At 38.5% G+C, this 22,164-nt stretch overlaps 1 protein-coding gene across 1 annotated transcript; it reads right to left on the bottom strand.

The window, feature by feature from the left end:
- Positions 1-4,307: 4,307 nt before the first annotated feature.
- On the bottom strand, positions 4,308-7,970 carry LOC135674969 (probable leucine-rich repeat receptor-like protein kinase At1g35710). The gene is made up of 2 exons (XM_065185233.1): positions 4,887-7,970; positions 4,308-4,714 (listed from the first exon to the last, which is right to left on the bottom strand). The coding sequence occupies exons 1-2, from the start codon at positions 7,966-7,968 to the stop codon at positions 4,356-4,358; spliced, it is 3,441 nt and encodes a 1,146-aa protein (XP_065041305.1). The 5' UTR covers positions 7,969-7,970; the 3' UTR covers positions 4,308-4,355.
- Positions 7,971-22,164: the final 14,194 nt, after the last annotated feature.

Genomic DNA, 22,164 nt, shown 5'->3' with positions numbered 1-22,164 from the left:
GATTCTGTTTTTATTGTTTTTATCTTTTGATGTCGTTTCCTTGGACATCAAAAGAGATGAGCTCAGAGAGAGTGAAGATGGTGGGAGGGATCTGCCCGCTGAGCCTGTTGAACGTGAGATTGAGGCCGGTCAGTGATGCAAGGCGGAGAAGTTGAGAGTGTGGAGTGGCCCATCCAAAACCATGCTCGGCAGATTAACCTCGGTGATCACCCTGTGACGCCGGAGGCTGCAGGTTATGCCTCTCCAGATGCATGGGCTGGTGCTGAGGTTCCAAGATCGAAGTGATTGTTGGCTTCGGAGGGTGGCTTTCCATTGGAGGAGCACTCGACCTTGCGATGCAAGCGAAGTCGATGCCGGCTTCGGAGAAACTGAGAAGACAAGCAAGAGAAGAAGAAGGCCGGGGAGAGATTTCTGGGAGAAGAAAGATTCCATTGCTCGAGACGCTAACTCTGTCACGCTCCTCTTCATCTCTAACGTGGAACGATGAAACGAGCTAATAATGCATATTCTTTTCCCTTATCCTTTTCTCTTTGACGACATGATGATTTTATAATTGTAGTAAACAGGGAGTTGGTAGTTTCCAAGAGCAGCGTAGTCTCGAGCCACTGAATCAGACAACCATTGCATTGCATCATACGAACGCTATTCCTCCCTCCTATTGCTTTAAATATTACTCTAAGCAGCATAGCAATCCCATATGCTAAACCGTGAGAATAGGAAGCTCGTTGCTCTGATTCGTGGAAATGATGTAGGAGATTTCATTTGATAATATTTAATGGATGCATGAGCTATTGATTACGTAACGAAATCACTAAAGCACACAACACATACAAATCTGCTGGTTGCTGCGAATGAATTCCTACTCATCGGTCGGCTCTCTGTCATGCCTCCGTTGCAGAGCAGTCATGGCGGGCAGGCACAAATCAGAAACCAATCATCCCTCAGCCTTCATTTAATAACCTACACAAATTCTCAAGAAAGTGTAAAGCATATAGTACAAGCAAATCAAATTTTCAAGCGTCCATGATTTGCTCTCTAGACTCTGCCAACCGATGGTTTTATTAAACACGCTGCAGAATGAAACCAATATGCTTTTATTAAACTCTGCTCTCTAGACTCTGCCAATATGCACCTCTTCCGATATAGAATTTGGCAACGAAATCTTCGGTGGCTTCGATGATGCCCTTTTATATGTCTCTTGCATCCAAATTCAACATAGATAAATAAAAAGATATTATTATCAGCAGGTACTGTCTGCTTCTCTCTTCTGGAATCGCAAGGCAGCTCCGATGAATATAAGCAAGAGAAATAAAAAGAAACGACGCAATGATAGCTAGTAACTCAACAAATCGAGTACAAATGTTTCCTTTTGTTGGAGATTAAAAACTTGTAAAGATTATTATGAAAATTTTGTTTCCACAAAAAGATATACCACCATATATATACATACATATATATATATACATATATAAATATAAATATATATATATATACATATATATATATATATACATAAATATATATATATATATATATATATATATATACATACATATATATATATATATATATATATATATATATACATACATATATATATATATATATATATATATATATATATATATATATATATATATATATATATATATATATATATATATATCACATGCTTATACCTCTCGGGTCGAAGTAACTCAACCATACCAACTTGATGAATTTTTCTAAAAGTTTGTTAAACATTCGGTTGTGTGAGAAGGAGATAAGGATTCATACATAATATCCAAATTATAATAGAGATATATTATTTTTTGGATTATATCAGTCCTGTCAGAATGAATAAGATTACAAGAATAAATTAAGATTTCAATCGAACCCATATTTACCTGTCAAATTATTATATAGGTATGTCTACATCATCTTATCAAAATCAGACCCATGCAATACGGTTTAAGTTACACCATACATTACAAATCTCGTCCACCTTAGTCAAATAAATAAGTTCTACATGAATAAAAGTAAAATGTAATCCAACATTTTCGGCAGAGTTGTAGATCTAAAGAAAGTTGAGAGAAAAATTTTTCAAGTTTATATAAGAGAGTATGCAAGGGGAGTTATACTTAAGCAAGGATAACTCAAGAGTCTTACAATTGATCTCATATATTATGAAGAATTTAATTTTTTCTATGAATATAAGTGAGATTTGTCCGGCTACATTTAATCTTGCAACAACTTTTTGCTACGTTATTTGATTATTGATCTATATGATTTTTTTTTTTTGGTTCTCTCCATCTCGGTTAATAAATACTTGCAAAAGTCTATTTCATTCATCGTTGGACAATATTATACAACCAAGCCACTTATAAGACATAATAATATATATATAAATAATACCTAACAAGCCTCAAGAAAGAGGCCTAGGAAAAAAAAAAGACCATGTGTTCGATCATATTTCTACAATACATCGGTTATTATCATGCCAAATCAACTATATTATTACTCTGAGTTATATCGATGATTATTCTAACTGTAAGTGGTTAGAGTACCTCAACTATAAATTGTTAGTTTTTTTCTCTCTTCTCATATTTCTACCCTTTAACCGTTCTATTTCAAGCTCATATTGACCTAAGCATTATAGAGATCCATTATTGATCTTTTCTTGCAAATATTTGGGGAGCACTTCACTATTACTTTAAGGAGTTCCACATCAACGGTTGAGCTCTCTACATATATAGCTTTGGAGACTTTTGGTCAGGTCACTCTACTTTCACACCTGATGATGATTGACTTGAGAGAAAAACTCCTCATCCCTTGTTAATCCACATTTTTTTATAATTTACTGATGGATTATTCCACGTCAGCCCTATCGATCACTATATGTCACCCCATCAACCCTATCGATCAGCAAGACAAGAAGGCAAATATGTGTTTTTCTGTTTCATGGTCCTTGAGCAAAGAGATAAGGTATCTATTAGGGGATACACATTAATGAGTGCATCTCAATATTAATGACCTATTCTCTCACTGCATGCGTCCGTCACCAGAATTCCACCACTATGACTCAAAATTCCATTCTGATGATCATGACATACAGTGGTATTCATGCCGCTTAGACATTTTTTCTGCTACCATATTTTCACTTTGGCATGCAAATTACTTTTTCAGTACTCTTATTAAACGAATTATACAGCAATGTCACAAGTCTCCGGAGAGGTCTCCGAGACGAGATGATGTGGTGACTACTATGCCGTCGCCGTGTAATGCATGCTATTGTACTGTCCACTAAAATAGAAAAAATACAGATGGAGAGAAGATCAATGTGCGGTGGATCTCTGGCCGTGTTAGACGTGCCACTCTTTTCATGTTAATTCTTTTTAGAGTAACTTTTTTTCATTGTGTCAATTACAAAACGTTGCTATATTAGCAATCAATAGAATATGTAAGAGAGGAAGAAATATATTTTAGACAGGAATTTGATGGTTTCGTATTTTGTTATATCAGCAATTTGAGAGGACGACATCAATGTTGAATAATATGCTTCCCCTATCATCGTCAAATTTTCTTTTTTTTTTCTAAAAAAAATAATAACTCAATAAATCGACTACAAATGTTTTGAGGAGAGATTAAAAACTTACAAAGATCACCATGAAAATTTTGTTTCACAAAAAGATGATGTGTTGAATGCTCCGTGTCATGCACGTTGCATGGCATCGTAACAATGTAGAAAGATGCTGGTGTGGAGAGATCAATGTTTGGTGGATCCCTTTGTCGTATTTGATGTGCTCCACGGTAATTCTCCTTAGATTGGCTTTGTCAATCAAGTGGATATATAAAGGACGGAGAGAGATATTTTACACAGGAACTTTTGGTGGGGATGTATTTTGCTGGATCAGCAATTAAGTTGATAAATCATGTGAGAGAATAACTTGTATGTTGAATTATGCTCTTCCGTTGCTCGTCAGTTTTTTTTCTTCTTTTTCCAAAGAAAGGAAAAACTAATGACTCAACAAATCAAGTACAAAAACTTCTCTTTCTTTCGGAGATTAAATGCACACTTAATTTGTATACGTCAAGTCAATCATATTTATTTGTATACCTCAAGTCAAGTCAAGTCAACCCTGTCCAAATATGAACAAGCTGAATGAGATTGAAAGGACGAGCCAAGATTTCAATGGGACCATATTGCCTTGCCATATGGCAGTTTAAGCATGTCTATATCATCTTCTCGGAATACGATTTAAATGAAAATCGAGATTGCGAGTGGGTTTCTTAACCTGATCATTCTGATGCCTAAGTTAGCCTCGATGTGAGCTGAAAACGGTAAAAAGTTGATTGACATCAATTCTTTTGTTCGATCATATGTCTGCATTGATCAAGTCGGAAAGCCTCAGCACATCAAGAGATCCACAGCCCTGTGGTGTCTTGACAGAACCTATATTTTCATAAACTTGCTTCATCGTTGGGCGAGATTCTGGGCTGTTGTTGGCACAACTTAGTGCCGCTGTTAAGACTGCAATTACTTCATCTGCAACTCGAGCCACAGGAAGTGATAGACGTTGGTCTAATGCATCTTTCACGAAGACATTGTTACCAGACGGAGATGACAGAATGGAGATGAGTTCTTCTCCATATGCTCCTACTAGCAACTCAAGCGTGACCACACCAAAGCTGTACACATCACATTTGGTGGTTACTCTCATTGTGTAAGCAAGCTCTGCAAACAGCAACAACAAATAGATGAAACTTCCAATTTATAAAGATATCCAAAATATATACGATTGTCAAATACTAAGTCTACGTATGCTTCGATATAACAGTAAGTGAATAGGGGATGCAAAATTTAGGATCATTTGTCTTTAATGGATTAATCTGGGAGAGAAACTTACCTGGTGCTAGGTAACCCCGTGTGCCTGCAAGCATGGTCCAATTTGATGAATCCGGCTTCAGTAGTCGAGCAATTCCAAAGTCGGAAACACAAGCGTTGAATTCGGAATCAAGTAGGATGTTGTTGCTGGTAATATCTCGATGAACGATAGGTGGTGTGCAGTCATGATGCATGTAGAACAGAGCACGAGCAACATCCTTCACGATGCTCACCCTCTTCACCCAGTCCAATTCGGCTGCAGTATCACTTCGGAGGACAGATCCCAAACTTCCTCTCTCCATGTACTCGTACACAAGAAATTTGTGTCGGGGAGAGGAGCAGAACCCGTAAAGCTTGACGATATTGCGATGTCTGATTTGAGTACGAGTTTCTATCTCATTTTGAAAGGGTTGCTCGTCGAATGTATGTTCAGTGTCTGGTAGGTGAATCTTCTTCACCGCTAGCAGCTCCCCACTTGCTAACTCTGCTCTGTAGACACTGCCGTATGCACCGCTTCCGATACAGTATTTGGCATCGAAATCTTCGGTGGCTTCGATGATGTCCTTGTATACATCTCTTCCATCAAAATTCAATATAGAGAATGCACCTTCTATGATGTGATTATCATCGACAGGTACCGGCTGCTTCTTTCTCTTGTGGAATCGTAAAGCAACTCCGATGAATATAAACAGGAGAAGGAAGAAGACGACGGAAGCAATGATGGCTATTACAACCACTTTGTGGCGCTTGCTTCGGTCATCTTTTGTTGGAGTACCGAGTGTGACACACTGAGGCAATCCTCGAACAACTCCACACAGATCAATGTTATGGGAAAACCACTCCGCTGGGGCTCTTCGGAAAGCTGGGCTATCGGGAATAGGGCCGCCCAGTTCATTGTAGGATACATCTACGGTAGACAAGCTCGTCATATACGTTAGCGAAGATGGAAGATGACCCGACAAGGAATTATGCGATAGATTCAGGCTTTGCAGCATCACCAATTTGCTGAGTTGGGATGGAACCTCCCCTGTTAGTGAGTTGTGGCTGACGTCAAAGGTGTCTTGAAGGTACACCAGATTACCAATGGCCAAAGGAATGGTTCCACTGAAGTTGTTGTTGTTAAGCTTCAACGATCCGAGGTTCGTGCAGTTGCCTAATTGATCTGGGATTCTTCCTGCCAAGTTATTGGATGAGAGATCAAGCAGTCGAAGATTGGACAGCATTCCAAACTCCAGAGGCACCTGACCGACGAGTTGGTTGTTGCTCAAGCTCAGATTGTAGAGAAGGGTTAAGCTGCCGAAGCTCTTTGGGATCTCTCCTTGTAGGTAGTTGGAAGAGAGGTCCAGGTCTTCCAGTTTCGTCAACTGCCCAAACTCGGTAGGTATGACTCCGGAGATGTTGTTATTTGAGATTCTCAAGCGCGTTAGATCGTGCCATTTTGCCCAGTCCGGTGAGAGTGTACCGGAGAATAGATTGAAGCTCAAATCCATATAAGAAAGATGGGGATACACTCCAAGATATTGAGATACATCCCCGGTGAGTTGGTTGTGTTCAAGACGGACCCTCACTAATCTGGTACAATTCTTCAAGGACGTAGGAATGGGGCCTTGGAAGTTGTTCATGTAAAGAGTGAGGTACTTTAGGGCTCCACCTTTGCATATGTCTGGTGGTAAATAACCGAAAAAGTTATTTTTTGACAACTGGAGTGATATCAGTCCAGTAATATTGTTGATCTCCATAGGCAAAGGTCCAGACAACAGATTAATGAGTACACATAGATATCTGAGTTTGCTTAACATACCAAGCGACCGAGGGAATGAGCCAGAGAGCTGGTTCACCTCGAGCGATAAGAATTGAAGTTGGGTCAGGTTTCCAAGACTAGATGGGATAGACCCGGAGATTTGGTTCTGTTCGAGGAGTAGTTCATTAAGCTTGGTCAATCTCCCCAGAGAGGAAGGGATTGGACAACAAAGCTGGTTGCTACCAAGATGCAAGAAATTGAGTTGGGTTAAGTTTTCCATAGATAAAGGAATAGAACCTAATAATAGGTTTTTGGAGAGATCTAGATTGTTGATCTTACCTAGATTTCCAATTTCAAATGGAATAGAACCAGACAATTGATTATCACTAAGGTCGAGCGACTTTAATTTGGTCATATTTGCTATAGAAAAAGGAATTGAATTTATTAATAGATTTTTCGAGAAGTTGAGAATTGTAACCTCGATAAAATTTCCAATCTCAAAAGGAATAGAACCTGAGAGCTGATTTTCTGATAGCAAAAATGATTGTAGCTTGGTTTGGTTTCGGAAAGAAGATAGAACTCTGCCTGTTAGATTATTATTGGAGATTGATAAGTAAGCGAGATTAATTAGATTTTTCAATTCTTGAGGAATGACTCCAGTCAATTGATTTTGGTAGAGATCCAAGTGGTAGAGCTTTGTCAAATTTCCTAAACTAAAAGGGATTGAACCAGATAACCTATTGACCCCAATATCCAGATACATCAACTTGTGGAGCCTCCCTAACTCCTTAGGAATGACACTCATAAGCTTGTTATCTTTCAGGGACAAGGACACAAGGCTGGTGAGGTTGCTAAGAGATGGAGGTATAGCACCAACTATTTGATTACGACAAAGACTCAAGAATTGAAGCTCTTTCATGGAGCCCATCCCAACTGGGATTTTGCTTGTGAACCAATTGCTGGTGAGATCAAGAGATACGAGCCTGGAGAGAGCGGAGATGGTCGGAGGAATTACCCCACCGAGCTGATTGTAGGAGAGATTGAGACGGAGAAGCGATCCCAAAGTCGAAAAGTCAAGAGCATCAAGTGGCCCTGCCAAGCCCATGCTCGGCAGGGATATCTCGGTGATCGCCGAACGCCCTCTACCTGCGACGGGGTAATTGCAAGTAACTCCGGTCCAATTGCAAGGACTAGAATTGAGGTTCCAAGATCTCAGGGATTGACGACTCCGAAGAGTGGCTTTCCAGTGGAGCAACGCCCTCCCTTGGGATCCGAGTGAAGCTTTGACAAGAGGAACACGGGGAAGCAATAGCAGCAGCAGCAAAGTGGCACAAAGCAAAGTTTTGTGAAGCTGAGATGCCATAAGTGCAACATACAGCAAGACAAGAAGGCGAATAGTTTGGTATATACATATATACATACATATATACATATATATACATATATACATATATATACATATATACATATATATACATATATACATATATATATATATATATATATATACCTCTCAGGTCAAGTCAACTCAACCATACCAACTTTGAGGGTCCTTTCTACAAAGTTGCTAAGTACTCGTTGTGTGAGAAGGAGATAAAAGGATTTATACGAAATGTCAAAATTATAGTTGAGACATATTACTTTTGGATTATATCAATCTTGTCCAAATATGAGTGGTAATGAATGAGATTCGAGCCAAGATTTTAATGGGACTCATATTTGTTTATGATCAAATGATTAGAAAGATGTCACTATCCACGGGAGGTCTACGGGTGAATACTTTTACCGTATTATGTATGGTATCGTACTGTCCACAAAAATTAAAGGATATAAATGGAGAGATCACCTTGTGATGGATCACAAAACGTTGCTATATTAGCGATCAAGCGGATATGTAAGAGAAGAAGAAAGATATTTTAGAAAGGAATTTGATGGTTTTATATTTTGTTACATCAGCAATTAAGTTGATAAGCCATACGAGAGGATGACATCAATGTTGAATTATGTGCTTCCCCTTTCATCGTCAAATTTTCTTTTAAAAAAAAAAAAAAATAATAACTCAATAAATAGACTACAAATGTTTTGAGGAGAGATTAAAAACTTACAAAGATCACCATGAAAATTTTGTTTCACAAAAAGATGATGTGTTGAATGCTCCGTGTCATGCACGTTGCATGGTATCAAACCAAAGTAGAAGATGCTGGTGTAGAGAGATCAATGTTTGGTGGATCCCTTTGTCGTGTTTGACGTGCTCCACATTAATTCTCCTTAGAGTGGCTTTGTCAATCAAGTGGATATATAAAGGACGGAGAGAGATATTTTACACACGAACTTTTGGTGGTGGTGTATTTTGCCGGATCAGCAATTAAGTTGATAAATCATGGGAGAGAACAACTTGTATGTTGAATCATGCTCTTCCGTTGCTCGTAGTTTTTTTTTCTTGTTTTTCCAAAGAAAGGAAAAACTAATAACTCAACAAATCAAGTACAAAAACTTCTTTTTCTTTGGGAGATTAAAATCCCACCTAATTTGTATACCTCAAGTCAAGTCAAATCAAGTCAATCATATTAATTTGTATACCTCAAGTCAAGTCAAGTCAACCGTCCAAATATGAACGAGCTGAATGAGATTGAAAGGATGAGCCAAGATTTCAATGGGACCATATTGCCTTGCCTTATGGCAGTGTAAGCATGTCAAGTCAATTTGTATACCTCAAGTCAAGTCAAGTCAACCCTGCCAAAATATGAATGAGATTGAAAGGACAAGACAAGATTTCAATGGGTCCATATTGCCTTGACATATGGCAGTGTAAGCATGTCTTTTTCATCTTCTCGGAATCCGACCGGCGGTATACAATTTAAGTTGGGCATACATCGCATTTCTCGTCTACCATCGTCAAATAAGCAAGTTCTACAACAAACAAAAATAAAGTGTCACTGAAGTGTTTGTTCGATGATGACTTCACATAAGCCTTCTGATACACCTGGCGAGCTTTGATATCAAAAGCATAAGAGAAAACCATAACATCGATATATATTATGTTAGATAGTTGTAGGAGAAAATATCGTAGACGTTGAGATCAGTCTAACATGATTCGACTATACATATGCAAGAATGATGAGATGTTGTGGAGACAATCATTAGAGGTCTTCTGGAAGTCGATGTGGGTACTCTTATATTCTCTGTTGGTAACTTAGATGAAAATTGAAATTGAGAATATGTTTCTTAACCTGATCATTACACAATCATTCTGATGCCCATGTTAGCCTCAATGTGAGGTGAAGGTGGTAAAAAGTTGATTGACATCAATTCTTGTGCCGGTAGACTTTTATATAGACTAAAAAGGTATAAAATGTTCTAAAGAATATTCTCTGAGGGGACTGTCCATAACTATTTTTAACAGCCTCTCTTATACTCTTGTACGTGTAGACAGCAAAAAGGAAAAGATAGTTCATAATCGTCTGTTTTAAACTTATATCCACATGCAAAATAAAAGGGTAAGAGAGAATTTTCCTCAACAGATTTATGATATCTTATCATGTAGTTAGGGAGATCTTGACTGTTGTTATCACGGGAGATCTTGACTGTTGTTGCGGTTGTTATCACGGGATATCTTGATTGTTATCATGCCCCCGCAAGACGGTGCTTCTGTCAAGGACGCCGATCTTGGACCGATGTGATAAAAGCGATTTGCGGGTGAGAGGCTTTGTGAGGGAGTCCGCTAATTGATCAGCCGTATGTACGTGAGACACACGTAGTTGATGTTTAATAACTTGTTCTCGCACAAAGTGAAAGTCGATGGCGATGTGTTTCATGCGGGAGTGGAATACCGGATTGGCGCTTAGATAAGTGGCTCCGACATTGTCACAATATATTGTAAGAGTAGAGTTGATGTTAATGCCAAGTTCCTTGAGGAGATTCATGACCCAATTGAGTTCTACAGCTGCGGTGGCAATGGCACGGTATTCAGCTTCAGTTGTAGAACGTGCAACTGTCTTTTGCTTCTTGGAACTCCAACTGATCGGATTAGGTCCAAGGAAGAAAATATACCCCGATGTGGATGTTCTGTCATCAAAATTCCCTGCCCAATCAGCATCAGCAAAGGCATGGAGATGAAGGGGAGAGTGTTTGCGAAAAAAGATGCCATGATTGATAGTCCCATGAAGATATCGTAATATTCGTTTGACTGCAGACCAATGCATAGTAGATGGTCGATGCATAAATTGAGATAATTTATTGACTGCAAATGAGATATCCGGACGGGTGAGAGATAAGTACTGTAAGGAGCCAAGGACTTGACGGTATTGAGTTGGGTCTGTAGCAGGGCTTCCATCACATAGTTTGAGCGACTCGCCAGTAGACAAAGGTGTTGTAACTGCCTTTGCATCTTGCATGTTCGTTTTAGATAATAGATCTTGAATATACTTTCGTTGTGATAGGAAGAGTCCGGAAGATGTATATGTTGCTTCCACTCCCAAAAAATAGCTCAAGGTTCCTAGATCTTTAAGGGAGAACCGATCTGCTAAATGCTTAAGGAATGCCTTGATTTCCATAGGATTATTGCCTGTGACAATAATATCATCCACATATACCAGAAGATATAATATATTGCCACTTTGGTGACGAAGAAATAAGGAAGTATCAGACTTAGAGTTGATGAAGCCAATTGATGCCAAAAACGAGCCAAGTTCGGTGTACCAAGCTCTTGGAGCCTAACGAAGTCCATAAATAGCTTTTTGTAGTTTACAAACATGCTTTGGATATTGAGGGTGGATGAAGCCAGGAGGCTGCTGCATGAAGACTTCGTCAGTTAGGGTCCCCTGTAGAAAGGCATTGTTAACGTCGAGTTGACATAAATGCTAGCCTTTTGAGATGGCCAAACTCAAAATAAGTCGAATTGTTGTGGGTTTAACAACAGGGCTGAATGTCTCTGTAAAGTCAACACCAGGTCGTTGATGAAATCCTTTGGCCACTAGACGCGCTTTATATCTGGCTACGGATCCATCTGGGTTCCGCTTAATTCGAAAGACCCACTTACACCCGATGATGTTTTGTGTGGGATGAGAGGGTACAAGAGTCCATGTAGAATTATGGAGGAGTGCATCATATTCTTCACACATGGCTTTACGCCAGTATGGAGATCTTTGGGCTTGAGTAATTGTGGTAGGTTCAGTAGTCTCTGACAAGGATGTTGTGATGGTATGTAGGTCAAGGATTTGTCGTGGTTTAAAGACACCACTTTTGGAGCGTGTTGTCATTGGATGTCCAGGGGCTATAGAGGGTGTTGTAGGTATGGGCGGTGGAGGGGCACAGATTGGGGTAGGCTGAGTGACTTCAGTGTCATTGGTCCCAGAAGAGGATAAAGGTAGTGAATGTGAGTCCGAGGGAATACCGCCAGTCGTAGGGGAACCGTGTGAAGAAGGGAGAGGCACAATGGAGGGAGTGAGGACCTGTTGCATCGGGAGGAGAGAGTGTGGATCCTGAGGAGGAGAAGGACTGGATGATATTATGGGAGACTCGGTTGATGGGATTGATGGCGTACTCCAATGATGTATATGTGATGGAGTAGGTCGCATAGCAGGAGACTCAGGGTTGTGAAACGGAAAGGTAGTCTCTATAAAAATAACATGATAAGACGTAAAGACTTTTCGAGATTGGGGTTCATAGCATCGAAAAGCATTATGGTCAAGGGAGTATCCAATGAAAACACAAGGTTTAGATTTTGATGTTAACTTATGTGAGGCATAGGGACGGAGCCATGGATAACCTAAACATCTAAACACTTTAAGTTTTTGAAGGTTTGGAGAATTGTGAAATAATTTTTCAAATGGTGACTCGCACTCAAGGACAGGAGTAAGCATACGATTAATGAGGTAGACGGCAGTTTGAAATGTTGCAGTCCAAAAAGTTTGTGGCATAGAGGCTTGGTGTAGAAGTGTAAGACCAGTTTCAACTATATGTCGATGTTTGCGTTCAGCAGAACCGACGAGTTGAGGAGTGTGTGGAGGTGACTTGAGGTGTTGTATACCACAAGCAGATAGGTAGGATGTGAGGGCTTGATATTCACCGCCACTATCGGAGTAAACAGTTTTAATTTTAGACTGAAAATAGTTCTCGACCAATCGTCAAAAGTTGGTAAAGACCGTGGAAACTTCTGATTTATGGTGAAGAGGATATAACTATGTGTACTTCGTGAAATAGTCTACAAAAATAAAATAAAATCTAAATTTGTCAAAGGAAGTGAGTGGAGCGGGGCCCCAAACATCAGTGTAAATAACCTCAAGGGGTTTAGAGCAAGATATTGAGGATTTTCCAAAGGGAAGTCTATGACTCTTATTACTTAAACAAGCATCACAATGAGTGATGATGTTATTGGTTGTAAGCGTACGAAGAGAATAACGGGAAAGTAATTTTTGCTGAATAAAAGTTGAGGGATGACCAAGATGACGATGCCACACATCAGTTGGAGCTGCGACCGACGAGTAAGCAGTGGGTTGGGTGATTTGTGAAACTGACGGTCACTCGTAAATATTGTCTTTACTCTGGCCTCGGACCAAGGGTGCCCCCGTGCTCAAATCCTTGACAAGAAAGGAGTGAGGAAAGAATTCAATTGAGGTATGATTCTGTTTGCAGAATTGGGAGACAGAAATGAGGTTTCGTTTGATGTGGGGTGCACACAAAACATCATCTAGCGTAAACGAAGTGCTATGTGAATTAAGCATTGTAGAACCGGTATGAGTAATGGGGAGTTCGTTACCGTTACCGATGATGATGTCTTCGTTTCCGCCATAGTCGTTGTGGATATGATGTGATGAGATGCGCCAGAGTCCACAATCCAATTTTGATGACCAGTAGTCGGAGTAGTTGTAAGATTTGCGTGAGGCCAGTACGACGGAGGAGGAAGTCTGGTTCGAGTTCTATAAACTTTTGCAGAGTGGCCAACTTTGTCACATAGTTGACAGACAACTCTTTGTTGATTTGTGTGATCAGGACGCCAGGATTGTGGATAATTGAAGTAGCCGCCTTGATGGTTGTAATTGAAATATTGAGTAGGGGTGGCTTGTTTCTCCTCCTGTGCAGTCCTGCTGGCCAAACCTTTGTTGATAGATTTGTTGTATCGATTGCTCTTCTTCTTAGATTTTTGACTGACTTGAGCTGTGATGGATGGTCCCGGCAACTTGTCCTCATGCTTGAGATATATCTCATAGTCAGTCAACTTATCATAGAGTTCTTCAAATGATACTGGTGAATCACGTGCATGTATTGCTGCTGCCAATTCCTTGTACTCATCTCTTAAGCCATTGAGGATATGGACAGTAACTTCTTCATCACTGAGGGAATGACCTATCAAGGCCAAGTTATCGATGATAATCCTTATGTTATGTAGATAATCAGCAACAGTACTTCCCTCTTGTTTTATCGTCATGAGATTGGACAGGAGACTAAGCATGCGAGTGCGGGAACGATTGGCTAGGGTGGTTTGCAACTTACACCAAGCTTCGGCAGTAGTGTCACATGAAGAAATGAGTGGGGCGAGGGATCCAGCGACCAAGGCTTGAATAGCTTGAAGGATGAGACGATCCTGGCGTAACCATTGTTTGTGGGCTGGATTTGGCACTGGACTGGGTTCGCCTGGGATGTTGACCATTTCAGGTGGACACTGGAGAGAGCCATCGACGTAACCTAGGAGATCATAGCCAAATAGAAGATTAGAAAGTTGTGCCCGCCAAGATGCGTAGTTGCCGCCTTTGGATAATTTGAAGGGAATGAGTGTTGCAGCATTGATGGTGATAAGACCTTGAGAAGTGCTCAGAGTCCCTGCAGAAATATGGACAGGAATATCGGAAGAGGAAAATGAAGACATCTTAAATATTTTGTGGTGGTTTAAGTGATCTTTATAGAAGATGTAAAGATATAGGAGGGAGGGAGGAGGAGAAAAGCAGAATGATGCGCTGTAGATGAGGCTGTAGAGATGAACTGCAGCGATGAACTGTAGCGAGGAGGCTACAGCAATGAACTGCAGCGAGGAGGCTGCAAAGGAGGTTGCAGCGATGCACTGCAGAGGAGGCAGAAGCGATGGGCAAGGAAGCTGCAGCGATGAGCGAGAAATCTGCAGTGATTAGATGAAAGAAAAAAAACAAAAAAAAAAATCTGCAGCGATTAGATGAAAAATCTGCAGTTGTTACAACTGCAATTGGGAACTTGGAAATGGTTCCGGATGCTGCTTGTCGAGGCGAAGAAGAAGTAGAGGACAACAACTTGGGAGAAAAGCAGATTAGTGCTGCTATAACTGCTGTGGTTGTTGTTGCTGTGAAGGCACAGGCGTTCCTTTCGTTCCCCTTAAGTCCGCTGACTGTTGGCAAATCAGTGAAGACCGACGTGGTGAGGAAGATTAGAATTGGCTGGGCCGAAGGCAAGGGCGAAGCTTCACTTTTCTCAGCGGCGTTGGCGGCGTTGGTCGCTGGCCGAAGGCAAAAGCAAAACTTCGCTTTTCTCACTGCTCTGATACCATGATAGAAATGAAATGAAATAGAAAGAAGAAGATTGTATTGATTGATTGTATTGATTGAAACAGTACACAATACTCCATATTTATACATGTTTAGAAGAGAGAATTTTCCTCAACAGATTTATGATATCTTATCATGTAGTTAGGGAGATCTTGACTGTTTTTATCACGGGAGATCTTGACTGTTGTTGCGGTTGTTATCACGGGATATCTTGATTGTTATCAATATCCACATGAGCAAAACAAAAGGGCAAGCCTTGTCTCCCTTATGCCAACTTGGTGGTCACGTATATACCATGTGTGGATGATAATTGATCAATAATATTTTTCCTATTAGATAGTGGCACAAAGCAAAGTTTTGATCAACAAGAGGAGCAGGAAGCAAGAGAAACAGCAGCAAAGTGGCACAAAGCAAAGTTTTCTGAAGCTGAGATGCCATAAGTGTAGCATGCAGCAAGACAAGAAGGCAAATATTTTTGTTCTGTTACATGGTACTTGAGTAACGAGATAAGGTATTTATAGATGATACAGATCAATATTATTGGCCAAATTCTCTCACTGCATGCGTGCATCGGTCACTAGAATCCCATAACTATTACTCGAAATTCCATTCTGATGATCATGACATCCAGTGGTATGCATGCCGCTTACACTTTTCCTCTCCTACATTTTTTCTTGTCTTTGGCATTAAAATTATTTTTTATTTTACTCTTATTAAACGAATCATACAGCGATGTCACAAGTCCACGAAGGGGTCTACGGGATGGGAGATGACATGGTGAATGCTATACTATGTTATGTAATGTATCGTAGCGTAGTCTCCACTAAAATTAAAAGATACAAATAGAGAAATCAATGTGTAGTGTATCTCAGGTCGTGTTAGACGTGCCACTCATGCTATCTTGATTCTCTTTAGAGTAATTTTTTTTCGTTGTGTAAATCATAAAATGTTGCTATATTACCAATCAAGTGGTTATGTAAGTGAGGAAGAAAGATATTTTAGACAAGAATTTTGGTGGGTTTGTATCTTCCTATATCAGCAATTAAGTTGATAAGCTATGCCGACTGCTATGTTGAATTACATGCTTTCCCTTTTATCATCATTTTTTTTCTTAAAAAAATAATAACTCACCAAATTGAGTACATATGTTTCCCTTTCGTTGGAAGATTAAAAACTTGCAAAGGTCATTATGAAAATACCATAAATTTTCAAATTGAGTACATATGCTTTCCTTCTTTTTCTAAAAAAAAAACTAACAACACATCAATTTGAGTACAAATGTTTTTCTTTTATTGGGAGATTAAATACAACTTAGAATACTTGCAGTCAAATCTTATATTGGAAAACGTGTTTGACTTGTATAATGTGTTGTCCAGGTCAAGTCAACCATTCAGTATATCTCGCATTCAACTCAACTCAACCTTACCAACTTGGACGAACTTTGTATAAGATTACTAACTATTTGTTGTGTGAGAAGGAAATAAAAGTTTTATACACAGTGTCAAAATTGTAGCAAAAGGCATATTATTTTTGGATTATAACAGTCCTATCCAAATATGAGATGATAAAGACGAGCCAAGATTTCAATCAAACTCATACGTTATGATCAAATTATTATATTATATTATAGGCATGTCTATATTATATTCTTAGAATCAAACTCACGGAATAAGGTTTAAGTTAGACCATACATTGCAAATCTCATCCATCCGTCAAATAAACAAGTTCTACAGGACCAAAATCAAAATGTCATCCAATTTTGTTCGGCAGCGACTTTGCATGAGCCATCTGATACACCCACATTGGTTTGCCAGCTTTGATATGAGAAGCATACGTTAACAATAAAACATCGGTACAAATCATGTTGGATTGAAATCGAAGTCTTGAGGCTATTTTTTTTATGATCAAGACATCCAAAATTTCGGTACAAAATTTTTTATGATCAAGGCATCAGAACTTTATTATAGACATAATCAAAGCCTCGTCACAACTTCAAGATTATATTTTTTTGATTTATTGGGGTTGATAAGTATTTTTAAGAATCATAATTATATTTAAATTAGTTGAAAGAATCCTACTTATATTTGTTCGTATAAATACACATTAAGTTTTAAAATTTTGATATGAGAGAGATAGTGGTAAGACACTTTAGATGCTCCTGAAGATTTCTCTAGTGGATCTAGGAAGAGGTAGAGGTAAGATACTTTGGGTGTTTATGAAAATTTCTCTCTTTGGTGGATTAAAAAGGATTAAAAGAATTTTTTTTTAAGTTTATACAAGAGAGCGTGCAAGAAGAGTTATACCTAAGTGGGGATAACTCAAGAGTTTTATAATTTTTTTAAGTTTGATCTTATATATTATGAAGAATATAGTTTTCTCCGTCAATATAAGTGGGATTTGCTGAACTACATTTAATTTTACATCGACTTTTTGGTATTTCATTTGATTATTAATCTTTATGATATTCTTTTTTATATTTCTTTTTGTTCTCTTCGCCCCCAACATAATTAACAAATACTTGTAAGGATTGGTTTTATGATACTATTACACAGCCAAGTCACATGCATAACAATACATACAAATAATACCCAACGAGCCTAAAAAAAAGGCTTAAAAAAAGAGGCTTAGGAAGTGTATGGAAAAACTTGTTAAAGCGGAATAATTATTTTCTCTCTTTGTGTGTCACAATGGGTTCCTCATCAAAATACTATATCAAAATGCTAATATCAATCAGCATAGTATAAATAATAGAGCAATAAATCAATCACACAGTGACACCAAATCTTTTAAAGTGAAAAACCCAATATAGGAAAAATCACGGATCGTAGTCCACCTCAAACTTCCACTATCAATAATAATGATAACATGTTTACAGTAAATCTTCTCTAGAATAACTAGAGGATCATAATAACATCAAAAACATAGATCTTGGCTCTATAGGATGGATCTAATCAAAAGAGAATTCTAGGTCTCACATAGTGGGTATAGCAGGAAAGTACCTTAGAGAGGATAAACTGTAGATCAACACCATTAGAATTGTAGAGTTTGTAAGGATTCTCCACATAAAATTTAGGCCAAAACTCACAACGTTTGGCCATCGATCGTCAAGCAGAAAACTCAGAAATCTAATCTTTCTCTCTCTCTTTTGTCGTGTGCTGCCATCGTTCACTGCATGCGCACATGCTCCCCGTGTTCTCACGCTGCACACCTCACAATCCTATCTCTCTCTCTTTTTAATTTTTTTGATTTGAGCTCAAACAACCCAATTTGTCCAAGCCCATATATGGGCTGGACCAACAATTCTCCCCCTCGAGCTCATATGGTGGGCTATACCAAGCCCGCTCTTCGCCTACATGCTTCAAACTTCTCCTTAGGCAAAGACTTTGTCAACATATCTGAACCATTATCATTGGTATATACTTTTTCCAACTGTAATTCTTTCATCTCAAGCACATCACGAACCCAGTGATATCTCACATCAATATGCTTGGATCTAGAATGATATGTTGAATTCTTGGAGAGGTGAATGATGCTCTGACTGTCACAGTAAACAGTATATACTTCCTATTTCAAGCCCAATTCCTATAGAAACTTTTTCATCCATAAAGTTTCCTTACAGGCTTCAGTAACTGCTATGTATTCTGCTTCTATGGTTGATAGAGCAACACACTTCTATAACTTAGACTACCAAGAGACTGCTCCTCCTGCAAATGTCATCAAGAATCCCGAAGTGGACTTCCTGGAATCAGTATCACCTGCCATGTCTGCATCTGTGTAACCTTCTAACACAGGTTCATCACTGCCAAAACTTAAACATAACCTGGAAGTATCTCTTAGATATCTTAATATCTATTTCACTAATGCTCAATGTTCCTTTCCAGGATTAGAGAGAAATCGACTGACAACTCCAACTACATGAGCTATATCTGGCCTAGTACAAACCATAGCATACATCAAACTGCCTTGGCTTTACTCATATTGAATCTTTCAAGAATCTTTTCAATGTAAGTCTCCTAAGATAGCCAAATCTTCTTTTTCTTCCTATCACGAAGAATCTTTATGTCAAGTATTTGTTTCACCGATCCCAAGTCTTTCATGACAAAAGACTTACTTAGCTCTCTTTTAAGCTTTCCAATTTTTCCAATATCATGGCCAACAATCAGCATATCATCAACATACAGCAGTAAAATAATAAAATCATCATCTGAAAATTTCTTCATAAACACACAATGATCAGATGTGGTTCTATCATACCCTTGGCTCATCATAAAGGAATCAAACTTCTTATACCACTGTCCATGTGTCTGTTTGAGTCCATATAAGCTTTTCTTAAGCTTACACACCATATTATTTTTTTTCCTTGATTTTGAAACATTTTGGTTGCTCCATGTAAATTTCTTCTTCTAAGTCACCATGAATAAATGATGTTTTAACATCAAGTTGTTCAACTTCTAAATTCAAGCGGGCAGCTAAACCAAGAACAACTTGGATATAGGACATTTTCACAACCGGAGAAAATATTTCTTCAAAGTCAATACATTTCTTCTGACTGAATTCTTTCACAACTAGTCGTGCCTTGTATCTTTGTTGTGAGCTATTGTTTTCGGTCTTCAATTTGTAAACCCACTTATTCTTAAGAGCTTTCTTCTCTTTAGGTAACTTTATCAAGTCATCGGTGTGGTTCTCAAGCAAAGATCTCATCTCTTCTTGCATGGCAATAACTCACTCATTCTTATGCTCATGAAGAATAGCTTCTTGGTAAGTTTCTGGCTCTCCCCCATCAGTAAGCACAACATACTCATGTGGAGGATATATGGTAGATGGTTGTCGCTCTCTAGTGGATCTTCACAATGGAATCTCAACTAGTGGTGGAGATACTTGTTCGGTTGGTTCAGTATCATCAACTGTAGGAGTATCATCATTTACATTCTCACCATGATCTTCTTGTTCATCTCTCCCATGATCATCATGAACAATAGGTGAAGGAATTGGACCCAAACTCCAAGGAATATAGACAGAGGTTTTTGGGTTCTCAACATTATCACCATCATCAAATAATTGGTCTTCCAAAATCACAATATTTCCGCTTCTAATAATCTTCTTGTTCACTGGATCCCATAATCTGTACCCAAACTCTTCATGACCATATCCCAAGAAGATACATCTTTACTATCAAGCTTGGACCTCTCATCTTGGGAATATGAACAAATGTTTTACACCCAAAGACTCTCAAATGATTATAAGACATATCTTTTCCTCTCCATACTCTCTCTAGAACATCACCTTCCAGAGGAACTGATGGAGAAAGATTTATGAGGTTAACTGTAGTTCTCAAAGCCTCCCCCCAAAATGACTTCGGTAACTTGGCATGAGAAAGCATACACCTAATCCTTTCTTCAATGGTTCTGTTCATTCTTTTTGCCACACCGTTCTGCTAAGGAGTTTTAGGAACTGTTTTCTCAAGCCTGATACAATTGAACCTGCAATAATTCTCAAAAGGACCCCTATACTCGCCAACATTATCTGATCGAACACATTTTAGCTTTCTATCAATTTCTCTTTCAACACTAACATGAAACTCTTTGAAAACATCGAGTACCTGGTCTTTAGATTTCAAAGCAAAAGCCCATACTTTTCTAGAATGGTCATCAATAAAAGTAACAAAATAAAGAGCACCTCTAAGAGTTCTAGTTTGCATAGTACAAACATTAGTGTGAACTAAATCAATAACATCTGATCTTCTAGATGATGGATATGTTTGAAATGCAACTCTATGTGTTTTTCCAGCTAAACAATGATCACAAGATTTAAGAGATATACCTTGCAACTCTGGTAAAAACTGCTTTCTAGCAAGAATTTGAAGTCCCTTCTCGCTAATATGACCAAGTCTCTTGTGCCAAAGATCTATACTTTCACCTTTTTGAATTGCATTAATCTCTTCTTTGTGTAGTTTAGCTTCCATGACATAAAAAGAGTTAAGCTTCTTTCCTCTTGCCACAATTAGAGAACCTTTAGTGAGTTTGTATTTACTTTTACCAAAATAATGTGCAAAGCTCTCATCATCAAGTTTGCCTGTAGATATCAAGTTAAGACGAATATTTGGAATATGCCTTACATCTTTGAGTATCAATTTGCTCTCAATACTGGTCTCCAAGCAAATATCTCCAATACCCACAATCTTAGATGTACTACTGTTTCCCATTCTGACATTACCAAAATCACCAGCAGTGTAAGATCTAAAGAAATCACCATGAGAAGTGACATGAAATGAAGCACCAGAGTCAATTACCCAGTTACTGTCCTGAGCTACAAGACTAACACAATCGTCATCACAAACAATAGTGATATTACCTTCAGTAGCAACTATATTGGTCTCTTTCTCATTTTTCTTCATTTTATTCTGTTCTCGCTTCCAAAACCTACACTCTTTCTTCATGTGACTTGGTTTGTTACAGTGAAAACATTTGATATCTCTTCTAGACTTGGATCTTCCTCTATAACTATGTGGATTTCTGCTATGACTTCTTCCACGTCTTTCTTGTTTTTCAATAACAAATACACCAGAAGAAGATTCACCCTATTCTTTCTTTCTAGCATCTTCATTTAGTAAACTGTCTTTAACCATATCTATGGTTAGAGTCCCCTCTGGCGTAGAGTTACAAATTGTCACCACAAACGTTTCCCAACTTTCTGGTAAAGAGCTGAGAAGTAATAATCCTTGCATCTCATCATCTATATTCATTTTCATAGCAACCAGCTTGTTTGCAAGACTCTGAAATAGGCTTATATGCTCAACAATGTTACCATCATCTTTATACTTCAAATTTACAAGCGGAAAGAAATTTTATTTTCCACTGTCTTTTTCACAAAGAGATTTTCTAACCTTTGCCAAACAATATCAGCTCTGGTTTCATCAGAAATATGCTCATGCAAGTTTATATCCATCCATATTCTAATATAGGTAATAGTTTTTCTATGTTGAACTTCCCATTTTTCATCGTCCATAGTAGAAGGTTTATCTTTAACCTTGATAGGCTTATACAAATATT

Source organism: Musa acuminata, chromosome BXJ1-5, assembly GCF_036884655.1.
Source record: "Musa acuminata AAA Group cultivar baxijiao chromosome BXJ1-5, Cavendish_Baxijiao_AAA, whole genome shotgun sequence".
Taxonomy (NCBI): domain Eukaryota; kingdom Viridiplantae; phylum Streptophyta; class Magnoliopsida; order Zingiberales; family Musaceae; genus Musa; species Musa acuminata.
The sequence above is the reverse complement of the archived record's forward strand: the minus strand, read 5'-3'. Positions and strand labels throughout refer to the sequence as shown.

Coding starts and splice junctions, on each gene's coding strand:
- LOC135674969 (XM_065185233.1), bottom strand. CDS start 7,968: ATGGCATCTCAGCTTCACAAAACTTTGCTTTGTGCCACTTTGCTGCTG. Junction 4,715..4,886: donor ACGGGGTTACCTAGCACCAG/GTAAGTTTCTCT, acceptor TGCTGTTTGCAG/AGCTTGCTTACACAATGAGA.